Below are 14,123 nucleotides of genomic sequence, written 5' to 3' on the forward strand. Positions count from 1 at the left end.
GTTATGCAGGATTGCTGGTTAGAGCCAGGAAGTGCTGAAGGTAACAATAGCACTGGAGTCTACAGGCAGATCACTCGCAGGGGAGATTCCTAGAGCAGGATACAGCAGATCTGAAGACAACAAAGCACTGGCAATCAGGAAGCGCTGTTGAACTTCCTTTGTACTCCTGGGTCTCCGGTGATGGAGCGTTCCCTTTCCTCCAGCCTCCTGTCTCTCACCATTGGAGTACTGTGATCATGTAACTCAGGACTAAGATGCCGGCGCCCAGGTACTGCTCCACGTGGGACGCCAATCACTGTGGCCACTGATAGAAGTGATGACCCGCGGACAGCAGCTGTCAGTGTAGATGTGCTGAGGTGCACTCAGAGAATGGGAGAGGTGAGTGAACTCCCAGCAGGGAAGTGCAGAACAAGACAGTGGGTGCATAATGATCTGATATAACATGGGTCTCTAAACATTAGCCATACAATTGCTCATTTGAGAGCTGGACTCATGAACTTGGATATTTTATGGTATTATTGATATCTATATTATTTTTAAAATATCAGTGCAATATACAAATATTTGTATAAATATATTTTAGTGTTACTGTGTTTTGATCATTATCTCTGCCCTACCAGGGGTTTATATTTTTAATATTTTTATTGTATTACCACTATTCTTTAACTGTTGGTTTCTCTTTGTCTCTTTTATTTATATGTGGATCTCACTAATCCACGTGAACTAGCAGCTCTCTGAGAATTTTTATATAAATAATTAAAAATATATATATATTTTTATAAATAAGTAAATATTATTTTTATTGATTTTCTTTTTTACACTATTTACTTATAAATTTATACCACCAGGTTTTTTTTCTTTTACTTTGTTTGTAAAAATATAATGTCATTGGATGCCACCCTTATATTAGGAGCACTGTGAGTCGATCATTTGATAGAAAAGAAGGAGCAGAGAACCCAGTACTAGTGCTGTGGCTGCTGCCAGCAGTCATGGTAGTACTTCAACATCTAAAGGTGTTTCAGGGGAAATAAAGTTTAAAAAAGGAGACCTGATATTTAAGCAATATATCACAATGTCAAACAAAACATCACCTCTAATAAGAAAGGGCAACATCCCATACATAAAACTTGACTTTCTATGGTGTGTGATTACTGTTACTTTTACTATTTTTTTTTACAGTGGGGGTATGGGTGTCAGCCACCTGCTGTTACTTGTAGTACCACAAATGCCAAATGGCAGGCATACTGGCACCTGTATTCCCACTATAAAAAACAATAGTAGACATATATTAATTACACAATTACCCCTGCACCCATCGGCCATTGGTGTAGGGAAGAGCCCCGGGTTCAACCTAAGCCTGGGGTGCTCAGGAGAAGGGGGACCTACCTCTCCTGAGATCCCTCGCTTGGGCTGACTGATTAATTCTTTGGCCGTGGTGTTCTGATGAAAGGGTCCCCTAGCTGTTGCATTACACCCTGGCTAGTTTGAGTCCAGTGCTGGTTTTAAAAATACAGTGATCCCCCATCCAATTTTTTCCCCATATTTTTAAAACCAGGACTGGCTCAGAAGCCTGGGGCTGGTTATGCTTTTGCGGTGGGAAGCCCCACTTTGTTTTTTTTTATTTATTTAACCATTTTCAGGCTGCATAAAGGCAGAAACATACACAGATCACAATGATCTGTGTATGTTTCTGCAAAACATGCAGCTCAGGAGGTAGTCTATTTGAAACTTTTTTTCAGGACCGAGTTTGATCAAATTACAGCCGTGATTATAATCACAATTCTTGGTAACTTCCCGAGTTGTATTCCTGGCTATGAAAAGTACTGCTGTGTTCAGACTATGGTGTATTCATTTCTATTTGTGTTTTCACCTGTGTTTTAAAGATAGTTTCATATTGTTAGTTCATATCCGAGTTATAAAATACCCAAACACACCCGTGATCGCAATCTCAACCAAACATTACTCTTAGTAAATTTACCCCTGGCTACAAGAGCTATGTGTGAGTCTGATATTTCTAGCACAGGGTTCACAATTGCGTTACATCTCCATTATCACACACAGTGCTGCTGCGAAAATGTGCTAATGTCTACCACCACTCAGCCAGCATAGAGATGCCCACTACCACTTTCTCACACCCGTAATACCTTGCAGTCCTGCATACACATTGGTAACATTGGCCCATCACACACAATTACAGCAGCTCTGACCTGTTTCAGAAATTGCAAGTCTCATCACACATAGTGAGTACACAGGCTGCCACTGCTGTCACAGTGGCTAATTTATGCATACCCATGCAGCACCATTCAAATGGATAGGCACACTTGTGTTTCTCCAACTACTCCCCCATGACCACCCCAAAATGCTCACGACCTGTCACTCACTCTGAGATGGATTCCTATGTGCATGCATGATCGCACCATCAGCCGATCTGCATACATGGTTGCATTTGTGATCCGTGCTGAATAAGGCCCACTGTACTCTTAGAGAAGCCTCCTTCCACCATTTATGCATCCTCAGCAAATGTGGGGATATGCAGCACAAGCAACGATGGTGAGTAGTGTGGAAGTGCAAAAGTGTGAATGGGATATTTGTGTTTCTGAGGCTGCTGAGGATGTTAATGATGGGAATGTTGTATGTATCAAAGTAACTAAGCCACCAGTGGAAGCAGTTCTTGCCCATGATAAAAAAAAGGCTATTGTCATGCCTAGGCAAATTTCTAAATAATCCACCTCTATTGTGTGGAATTATTTTTATGCACATCATCACAACATTTGTCATCCATCTATAATTATCATAATAAAATCTAGAAAAAAAAACAATTTGTTAAACATTGTGAGCTGAGATAGGTGTTTGTTATAGAGGTGTTAATCTCTGAGGCCAGTTGATGTGCTGAGATTTACATTGAGAAAACCTTGCAGGAGTACAGATATATAACTTGCATCACTGATCCATACATTATCATGGGTAATAATAATTACTGACACATTGTTAGTATAGATATGAAAATGAGATTCAGGGGGGAGTGTTCTCTCCACTGCCTCTGTTAATAGCTACTGGGCACTAGGACTCTTCATGGAAGTATGATCTCCAAAATGTGCTTAAATTATCCACTGCATGGCCATACGCAGCCATATCACTGATAGCGTACGTGGCTCTTAGCAATTTCTGAGTAAGGTCAGGGCTTGTGCAAGTGTTCATATGGGTCTGATGGAACTAGATGATTTTGCTATTCTGCTAAGTATTACGGAAATGTTTAAGGGAAAGTGGGCGTCCTTATGTTAAGCTGTGATTGCAATGCTATACTGCGATCACAATGCATTTACGTATCACTGCTGATATTAGCAATTGCATTGCATGCACATTAGCAGAATAGCAACCCCGTATTGAATAAGGCCCAAAGTGCAATAACAAGGAATAAGAGGATCTGAGTTAGTACAGAAAATCCCTGATTCACCTATATGAAAATGTACAGCAGGGACCAGTATGAGCTTTTAAAAGTGAGCAGGTTCAGAGAATTATTCCACATGGAATTTTGCCATGGAGATGCAATTAAAATGGAAAAAATTCTGAAAGATTATTAGCAATCCCAGTGATAATCCAAGCTCACATAATGTGGATAGCATGTAAACTCCTTCATTAATGGAAAATAACCTCACAATGTAAGTGGATGATTTTACAGATTTTTTTATGAAGACAAAGGTCTAATGAGACAAATTAACTCTAGGCATTCTCTATATGGCACAAATCAATGCAAAAATAGGAACAAATATATAACATGTTGTCTATTTCCCAGCAATTAAATTAAGCAAGTGTCTAAGTAGATGACAAGTAGGTTGCAATGGTGATGCTGCAAAACTTTATGTCAGAGTATGATTCCTTAGTAGTAGCTTCAGAGTCTTGTGATATTAAGCTATTAACAGAGACTGTATGGGCCAAGCTACTGCAGTTTCAAGAGTGCATACCTGTAGAAACTAATGCTGAGAATTATGTTCTGTCAAAGCACGAAAAACCTAAAAATCCAAAGTACATATGTTTCAAGTATCATAAGTTGAGACAAAATGCATCAGAGTGCAGAGTGAGTTAACCAAGTGGTACCTTATCACATAAGTGTGACAGTAGAAATGAGCCAGCATTGAATGTAGCAAAGATTGTTGGTATATGGACTTAGGAGCCATGAGGCACTTTAGCTGCAATGATAGTTGGTTCAAGTCATTAAACCATGTCTGTGAACATCAAAGAAAGAGGATATAAAGTCCTAATTGCCATTAAAGTCTGCAAAATTACTGTATGCTTATGAATTAAGTACAAACCAGTTATTACAGACATAGAAGATATATTATTTGTGTTTGATCTAGGATACAAAGTCCAGTTAGCAGAGGGAAAGTGTGTTGTGTATAACCAAAGAGGGACTGTATTTGCAACAGCAATCCAGTGTCAACAACTGTATATTCTGCACACTGAAGAATGTTGTGCGATAACAGCTTCTAACTCCAACCAGTCGCCATGGCATAGAAGACTATGTCACCCAGGGAATGACAATATACAAAAACTTCTAAAGGGCATGGCAACTGGGATGTTGGTGAACAATCTTAAAATACCAGAGTATGAAAGTTGCATGAAGGGTAAGCAAACAAGTGTCCCTATAGATGTAGCATTTCACGAGACCACTTTAGCTAAAGACAAGCAACACATCATCACACGAGAAAGATTTGTGATGCTTGACCTGCCTGCAGCTGAAAGCTTGTCAGAGACTGAAACAGTAGTAATTAGTGATTAGTCAAGGAGCAGGAGTTCTGTGAGGAGCAACAAAGGGAAATTTCTGGAAGGTGTACTGTAATAAAGAGTTTACAGACTGTCTGCTGTAGACCTCAAACCCTCCAAGAAACAGAGTCAAGTACTGTAGTGTCTGGCAAGACTGAAAGTCAGCTATAAATAAAGATCTTACAAGTTCAGACAATAATGACACATGTACTATGGTGGAGAGCAAAACTGTCAAGAACAAGTGGGTCTTTAGTAAGAAGCTTAACGGGTGGAAGTCTTGCACAATACAAAGTCCAACTTGTTGCCAAGGATTTCACTTAAAAATTCTGGCAATTACTATGGAGAGATCTTCTTTCCTGTTACAAGATACAATATGCTAGGCATGGTCATTGGCATATCTACTATGTATGATTTGTTACTATAGTAGTTGAACTTTGACTCATCCTACTTTTACAGTGAACTAGAAGAAGAAATGTATATGGTACTACCAGAACACTACTATAATATAATATATAATATAGTCTTAAACAAAGTGGCCATTATGATACAACAAGTTAGAGAGTGTACTGCTGGAGATGTACTTTACTCGGTCAAAACTTACCATTGTCTCTACTCAGGGGTATAGGGAGGACAGTTCCAGCGGAGTGCAAGCTCCAAGTGCCGAAGGTGTCCGGAGGCGCAACGCACTGTGCACCTGGCAGCTGACTAAGCTGACAGCCTGCCGGGTGCTAGCATTGAACTGTGAACGCTGGCCTCTGAAGTGATCGGAGGCTAAGGAAGCCTCCGATCACTTCAGAGGCCAGTGTTCCCAGTGATGCAGTGCGCGGGTGATGTCATAACATCACCAGCGCACTGAGGAGCCTGGACGGCCATGCCTGCTGGATCTAGTTAGAGGGGGAGCGGCAGAACTACAGGGGGGGCAGAACTACAGGGGGGCAGAACTACAGGGGGGTCAGAACTACATGTGCACTACTTTAAGGTGCACAACTAATGGGGGCACTGCATATGGGCACCACTACAGGGGGCACTGCATATGGGCACCACTACATATGGGTACTACAGGGGCCACAGTATGGGGGGCACTACTTTAAGGGGCAGAACTTCAGGGGCACTACTTTAAGGGGCACCACTACTGGGGGCACTGCATATGGGTACCACTACAAGGGGCACTGCATATGGCCACCACAACATGGGGCCTTGCATATGGGCACCACTACAGGGGGCACTGCATGGGGGGGCACTATTTTAAGGGGCAGAACTACATGGGCACTACTTTAAAGGGCACAATAACTGGGGGCACTGCATATAGGGGGCATTGCATATGGGCACCACTACAGGGGGCACTGCATATGGGCACCACTACAGGGGGCATTGCATATGGGCTCAACTACAGGGGGCACTGCATATGGGCACCACTACAGGGGACATTGCATATGGGCACTACTACAGGGGGCACTGCATATGGGCACCACTACAGAGGGCTGCCCCTAATCTTTATTTTTACTTCTCTTTACTTTAATCCCATATTGACCCCCCTCCTCCCTGGAACACTTGAGGGGGGTGGGGGGGGGGAGCCATAGCACGCACATGCTCTGGACGCCCTGGCTACATGCTACTCCTCTCTCTTTACTTCAAGTGTAAAGAGAGATAACTTTTTATTATACTTGTTTATGTGGATGAACTACTACTAGCTACAGTAAGTGTTTCTAAGTGACAGTTTCAAGCTAAAAGATCTTGGACCTGCACACCAATTACTAAGTCTGAGGATCATAAAATCACCTAAGTGCTAGAATTGTTATCATAGATCAACACAGAAATGAAAGAAATTAGCAAAATACCTTATCAGAATGAACTACTGCCTTTTGCAGTATTCCAATATAAGGTCCACTGACATTTAAGCATTTCATTACAGAACACTATAACATAAGTATTTTAATGTAACATATACAATTTTATATTTAATGGGGTGATTTCATTTTAGGAATATAGGGGGTCATTCAGACCCACTGGCGAGCGGCAGTACGCTCGCAAGTGGGTCAATGGTCCCCACTGCGCATGCGCACGACGGAGGGAGCTCCGTCGTGCGCATGCGCGAGACCCGGCGAGCGAAGGACTTTCCATCGCTCCGGGTCTCGCACCAAAGGGGGCGTAGTGTCGATGTTGATTGACAGCATGCCCCCTTTGGTGGGCGTGCCAGGGGCGTGCCTGCCAGACGGAGGCGTTCCCATGGGAACGCCTACCATCTGAAGCCGGCCCCACTGACATCACTAGTGATGTCAGTGGGAGTGATTTTGGCTTTGATAGAGCCAAAATCACTCCTGGGCTTGTGGTTGAGAAACCCGACCACAGGGTTTCACTCGCAAGTCCGATGGTCGCGATGGTCAAGACCATCGCGACCATCTTGTTAGACGCTCGTATATGCTGTGGGTGGTGACCCACAGCTATACGAGCGTCCAGGAGGACACTCCATTTTAATGGAGGAGGGCCCTGATTCAGAGCGAGCGCTCTGGTCAGAGCGTCCGGCTCTGAATCAGGGCCATATTTTACAGTATATTTTATATATAAATGTTTTTTTTTTAATTGAAGGCATTAGATCCTGAGGAGTATGTACATCTAAAGGACAAAATAATCAAAAAGAATGATGCAATTAAATATGAAGATGCATTGAAGACAGAATTTCTTGACTGGGTTCATAAGGGACATGATGAAGAGGTAATTATAACCATTTTGCATTTACCAATAAATAAATATTTTGTTGGATCTCACTAGAAGCTGCTCATACTGATTCTATATCTCAATATCAGTTTCATTTAAGCCACTACTCATTATTGAATGCTTAGGGCATCATGCTTAGTTGAAGGGAAGGGAAAACTGCTTTTGCTTTTAGGATTGATTTAAATAAAAAACCTTCTATAATGCGTCAGTTATAATCATTCTTCTCATGTACAAATGAAAGTAGCAAAAAAGTAAACCTAAACAACACCCACAAAATCATATAATATATCCACAGTATCAGCTTCATAGGTCATCAGCCAATCAATAGTGACCAGCTAGTGCTTTCAACTCTCTTGATCCTCAGTGGTAAATTTATTTAGAAATATGTCTGTCCGAGATGCCATTCACGGGCGTGTTTGCCCTGTTTTTTAAACACAGAGCTTTACTAAAGGCAAACGGGTGACAAAACACAAATCGAACTGTAAATCACATTCAAAAATGAAAAAATTATTCAATACATCATCGACCAAATTTGGAAGTACTTTCAATAGAAAATTATTTGGTTACAAAATGACTGAATTAGAACACGACTAAACACGATTGCATACATTATCAGAAAACACGATTCTGGCAAACACGAATCTTAATAAATGTGTGAGTTTCTTTGAAACAAACTCACTCATGACCATGCAATGTCAAGCATGTTTAAAACTCAGACAGAATAAAATCCTTAGTAAATTTACCCCTTAATGTATATTTGCACCCACAAGTGATAGAGCTACTGACAAGCATACCTGCATCTCTGTGTGGGTCTGCCTTCATTTCAGTTATACAAACTTTTTTTCTTTGTTCCAACTCTCCATGCGTAAGGGGATGCAGTCAGGAAGCAGACGGTAGAAATGCCAACTGCCGGCTTCCTGACTGTCAAATCCCGGCAGGGTACTAATGACAGGCGTCAAAATCCTGATGCCTGTCATTAGACCTGCGCTGGGAGCTTTACGCTCGGTATACCGAACTAAGGTAAGCCGGGCGGTGGTTGTGGACAGCCACGGGGGGGAGAGGGTTAGGTGTCAGGGCTCCTGGGGGGCACTTAGGGTTAGACACTCCCCCTGGAGGGTTAGTCTAGGGAAAGGGGGGGTTAGGGTTAGGCACCCCCAGGGGGAAGATAGGGTTAGGCACCCCCCGGGAGACTTAGGTTTAGGCTGTGAGGATGGGGGGGTTAGGTTTAGGCACTTGGGGGGGGGGGTTAGGCACTAGGGAGGGAGGTTAGAGTTAAGCACCCCTAAGGGAGGGTTAGGGTTAGGGGGGGAGCAGGGTTAGTAGTACTTACCAAAAACCCCTGTCAGGATCTTCATCCCTTCCAGGCTTCTTGTATCGGGATTTGAACCGCCGGTCATTCGGCCGGCCATAATACATACCGATTCCATGCGTAAGTAGGTGCAAGTGATAGGCCTGCATGCAGATATTTGGCATATGTATTTTTATGTGCATGTGTACAGAAGTATAAGCTTACATATTTTACTAGAAGAAAATGGGTAACACCTAATTCAACATCAGCCCCTAAGGGGCAGATTCAGTTTGCGGCAGGTTGATTTATGTGGTCTGTACTCCCATGTAAAGTGTCCAGAGCTATTCAATTAGGCCCACAATCATCCTGCAAGCAGCCTTGAGACAGCAGTTAGTGCTAAATTCTGCTTATTATCTTAAGATTTATTACATGTATATTTTTATTATTATTATTATTATTATTATTATTATTACACAGCCTTTGACTTATATAAATGGAAAATACTAACTGTATATTGTATGCTCTTTAACATTGGAATTAATAATTAGGTGCCACACCTAGAAGAATTTATAAGGAATCTCCTTTTCTCCATATCATTGCTAAGCTGCATTCATCTACACTAACTGCAATACAGTATACTAATAGCATTCTTACCAAATATACACAGGTTCCTGTAACAAGTATACTTTCCTCTTATTCTATGTAGTTGTCAAAATTGTTAATTTTGTAAATGAATGTGTATCTGAACTAGGGGTGTGCACCGGCCACTTTTCGTGTTTTGTGTTTTGGTATTGGATCTGGATTTTTCTTCGTGTTTTGGATCTGCATTGGTTTTGCCAAAACCACCCTTCGGTGTTTTGGGTTCTGGGTTTTGTGTTTTGGATCTGTATTTTTTTTTAAAAAAGCATAAAAACAGCTAAATTCACAGAATGTGTTGATTTTTCTGCTCCTATGCTATTATTAACCTCAAAAACCTTAATTTCCACTCATTTCCAGTTTATTCTGAACACCTCACACCTCACAATAATGTTTTTATGTCCAAAAGGTTGCACCGAGGTAGATGGATGACTATGCTAAGCGACACGAGTGGGCGGCAGTTTGGCAGTTTGAAAAACTAGGCCCCAAACAGTACATAATGCGAAGAAAAAAAAGAGGTGCAAGATGGAATTGTCCTTGGGCCCTCCCACCCACCCTTATGTTGTATAAACAGGACATGCACACTTTAACAAACCAATCATTTCAGCGCCAGGGTCTGCCACACGACTGTGGCTGAAATGATTGGTTCGTTTGGGCCCCCACAAAACAAGCTGGCAATTAATCTGGCCCTGCACAAACTGGCTCTACGAAGGCAAGATGTCGTCCTCATCCTCCTCATTCACAGATTCCTCACCCTCTTCAGTGTTGTGTACATCCTCATCCTCACAGAGTATTAATTCGTCCCCGCTGGAATCCACCACCACAGGTCCCTCTGTACGTTCTGGAGGCTGGTCTCCCTGGAAAAGTTGATAATTCATTTTTATGAACATCATCTTCTCCACATTTTGTGGAAGCAACCTCCTTCGCCTTTTGCTGACAATGTTCCCGGCTGCACTAAACACTCTTTCGGAGTGCACACTGGAGGGGGGGGCAACTCAGGTAAAATAGAGCCAGTTTGTACAGGGGCCTCCAAATTGCCTCTTTTTCCTGCCAGTACATGTACGGACTGTCTGACATGCCTACTTGGATGCTGTCACCGATGTAATCCTTTAACAGACAGACGCACGCTTGTCGCTGCTGCTTTGAGGATGCAGGTGCGGCTACAGCCCACAAAATTCACAAAGACAGGAAAAAAAAGAATTTTTTTATTGTTTGTGGAGCGCACTTTGAGGGTTACACCACCCTTTAACAGACAGACGCACGCTTGTCGCTGCTGCTTTAAGGATGCAGGTGCGGCTACAGCCCACACATTTCACAAAGAGAAAAAAAGAAGAATTTTTTTATTGTTTGTGGAGCACACTTTGAGGGTTACACCACCCTTTAACAGAAAGACGCGCGCTTATCGCTGCTGCTTTAAGGATGCAGGTGCGGCTACAGCCCACACATTTCACAAAGACAGAAAAAGAAGAAGAATTTTATTATTGTTTGTGTAGCACACTTTGAGGGTGTCACCACCCTTTAAAAGACAGATGCACGCTTGTCGCTGCTGCTTTAAGGATGCAGGTGCGGCTACAGCCCACACATTTCACAAAGACAGAAAAAGAAGAAGAATTTTTTTATTGTTTGTGGAGCGCACTTTGAGGGTTGCACCACCCTTTAACAGACAGACGCACGCTTGTCGCTGCTGCTTTAAGGATGCAGGTGCGGCTACAGCTCACACATTTCACAAAGACAGAAAAAAAAAGAAGAATTTTTTTATTGTTTGTGGAGCACACTTTGAGGGTGTCACCACCCTTTATCAGACAGACGCACGCTTGTCGCTGCTGCTTTAAGAATGCAGGTGCGGCTACAGCCCACACATTTCACAAAGACAGGAAAAAAAAGAAGAATTTTTTTATTGTTTGTGGAGCACACTTTGAGGGTGTCACCACCCTTTATCAGACAGACGCACGCTTGTCGCTGCTGCTTTAAGGATGCAGGTGCGGCTACAGCCCACACATTTCACATTGACAGAAAAAAAAAGAAGAATTTTTTTATTGTTTGTGGAGCGCACTTTGAGGGTTACACCACCCTTTAACAGACAGACGCACGCTTGTCGCTGCTGCTTTGAGGACAGTATCATATGCAGTGACAGTAGACTTGTCAGAAATTGTTGGCACGTCCTTCAGTCCAGACCAGATGTCCAAACCGGCCCTTGACTTATGACACAGGCGCACGCTTGGCGCTGCTACTGTGTTGATGCACGTGCGGCTACATCGCACACAAGTCACAAACACATTTCAAAAATAGTTTTTTATTTTTTGGAGCACTTTGAGGGTTACACCACCCTTTAACAGACAGACGCACGCTTGTCGCTGCTGCTTTGAGGATGCAAGTGCGGCTACAGCCCACACAATTCACAAAGACAGAAAAATGTTTTATTTTTTTTATTGGTTGTGGAGCGCACTTTGAGGGTAACACCACCCTTTAACAGACAGATGCACGCTTGTTGCTGCTGCTTTAAGGATGCAGGTGTGGCTACAGCCCACACATTTCACAAAGACAGAAAAAAAAAAAGAAGAATTTTTTTATTGTTTGTGGAGCACACTTTGAGGGTGTCACCACCCTTTAACAGACAGATGCACGCTTGTCGCTGCTGCTTTGAGGATGCAGGTGGAATCTAGATGGGATTTGGAACCGGGGACACACTACCTCCATCAATTGTCTAAATCCCACTGCACTAATGGCGGATACCGGGCGCACGTCTAACACCAACATAGCAGTCAAGGCCTCAGTTGTACGTTTTGCTTCAGGATGACTGCTGTCGTACTTCATCCTCCTCACTAGGGACTTGCGGAGGGTCAATTGTTTAGTAAAAGTAGTGGTGTTCCTACTTCCTCTCTGGTATGATGAAGAACTCCCAGCAGCAGCAACAGCACTAGGAGGAAGTGGTTCTTGATCTTTCCCTATTTTATTTTTATCGGAGAAAGTTTGGTCCTCCATTTATGTTATATTGATATATACGTGCGGCTAAGGCGCACACAAACACAGAAAATATTTTTTTATTTTTGCTGGAGAGTAGTGCACTTTGTGGGTTACACCACCCTTTAAGAAATGAGCCAGCCGGCTCTTTACTTATGGGACACAGGCGCACGCTTGGCGCTGCTCCTTTGTTGATGCACGTGCGGCCACAGTGCACACAATTCACAAACACAGAAAATATTTTTTTATTTTGTTTGGAGTGTACTTTGGGGGTTACAGCACCCTTTAACGGACAAGCCAGCCAGCCCTTTACGTATGGGACACAGGCGCACGCTTGGCGCTGCTCCTTTGTTGATGCACGTGCGGCTACAGTGCATACAATTCACAAACACAGAAAATATATATTTTTTTGTTTGGAGTGTACTTTGGCTGTCAATCCAGCCGGCCCTTTATTTATGGGACACAGGCGCACGCTTGGCACTACTTTGTTGATGCACGTGCGGCTAATGCGCACACAATTCACAAACACAAAAAAATATATATTTTTATTTTGTTTGGAGTGCCCTTTGGGGGTTACAGCACCCTTTAACGTTCAATCCAGCCGGCCCTTTATTTATGGGACACAGGCGCACGCTTGCCACTACTTTGTTGATGCACGTGCGGCTACTGCGCACACAATTCACAAACACAAAAAAATATTTTTTTTTATTTTGTTTGGAGTGCCCTTTGGGGGTTACAGCACCTTTTAGCGGTCAATCCAGCCGGCCCTTTATTTATGGGACACAGGCGCACGCTTGGCACTACTTTGTTGATGCACATGCGGCTACTGCGCACACAATTCACAAACACAAAAAAATATTTTTTTTTATTTTGTTTGGAATGCCCTTTGGGGGTTACAGCACCCTTTAGTGGTCAATCCAGCCAGCCCTTTATTTCTGGGACACAGGCGCACGCTTGGCACTACGTTGTTGATGCACGTGCGGCTACTGCGCACACAATTCACAAACACAAAAAAATATATTTTTTTATTTTGTTTGGAGTGCCCTTTGGGGGTTACAGCACCCATTAGCGGTCAATCCAGCCGGCCCTTTATTTATGGGACACAGGCGCACGCTTGCCACTACTTTGTTGATGCACGTGCGGCTACTGCGCACACAATTCACAAACAAAAAAAAAATATTTTTTTATTTTGTTTGGAGTGCGGACAAGCCAGCCGGCCTTTTACTTATGGGACACAGGCGCAAGCTTGGCGCTGCTCCTTTGTTGATGCACGTGCAGCCACAGTGCACACAATTCACAAACACAGAAAAAATATTATTTTTTTAGCACTTGGGGGGAGCACCCCTGATGGACAGAGCACCCCCTGGACAACACTACAGCACCCCTTTAGGACTGGGACACTGCACAGGACTTTGGAGTGGACACAGCCCCTATGGACAACTGACTGTACAACACAGTCCAGCCAGTCCCTATGGACTTTGAAGTAGTGGACACAGCCCCTTTGGACAACAGCAGCACAGCGCAGTACAGCACAGCAGAACACCACACTGCACTACACTACACTACATTACAACACTACACTACACTACACCACACAGCCCAGCCAGCCCTAACTCCCACCCTCCCTCTTCACTGTCCACAGCCGAGTGAGAAAATGGCGCCGACGCGGGTACCTTATATAGGGTCCAAAACCCGCGAGACCCGGAAGGCGGGATGATACGTTTTGCCTCGATTTCAGATCCGAGTCAGGCGGGAAAAGTCG

The 14,123-nt window shown here is 43.3% G+C and overlaps 1 protein-coding gene across 1 annotated transcript in view; it reads left to right on the forward strand.

Moving 5' to 3' along the window:
• The window catches only part of LOC148501567 (putative ATP-dependent RNA helicase DDX60), a 600,786-nt gene that overhangs the window by 330,620 nt on the left and 256,043 nt on the right, over positions 1–14,123 (forward strand). The window contains exon 24 of the mRNA XM_088450267.1: positions 7,348–7,473. Within this exon, the coding sequence (XP_088306393.1) occupies positions 7,348–7,473 (126 nt within the window). The remainder of the gene's footprint in view (positions 1–7,347; positions 7,474–14,123) is intronic.

The sequence above is a fragment of the Taudactylus pleione genome, unplaced genomic scaffold (genome assembly GCF_031769625.1).
Source record: "Taudactylus pleione unplaced genomic scaffold, aTauple2 ptg000513l, whole genome shotgun sequence".
In the NCBI taxonomy this organism is placed as follows: Eukaryota; Metazoa; Chordata; class Amphibia; order Anura; family Myobatrachidae; genus Taudactylus; species Taudactylus pleione.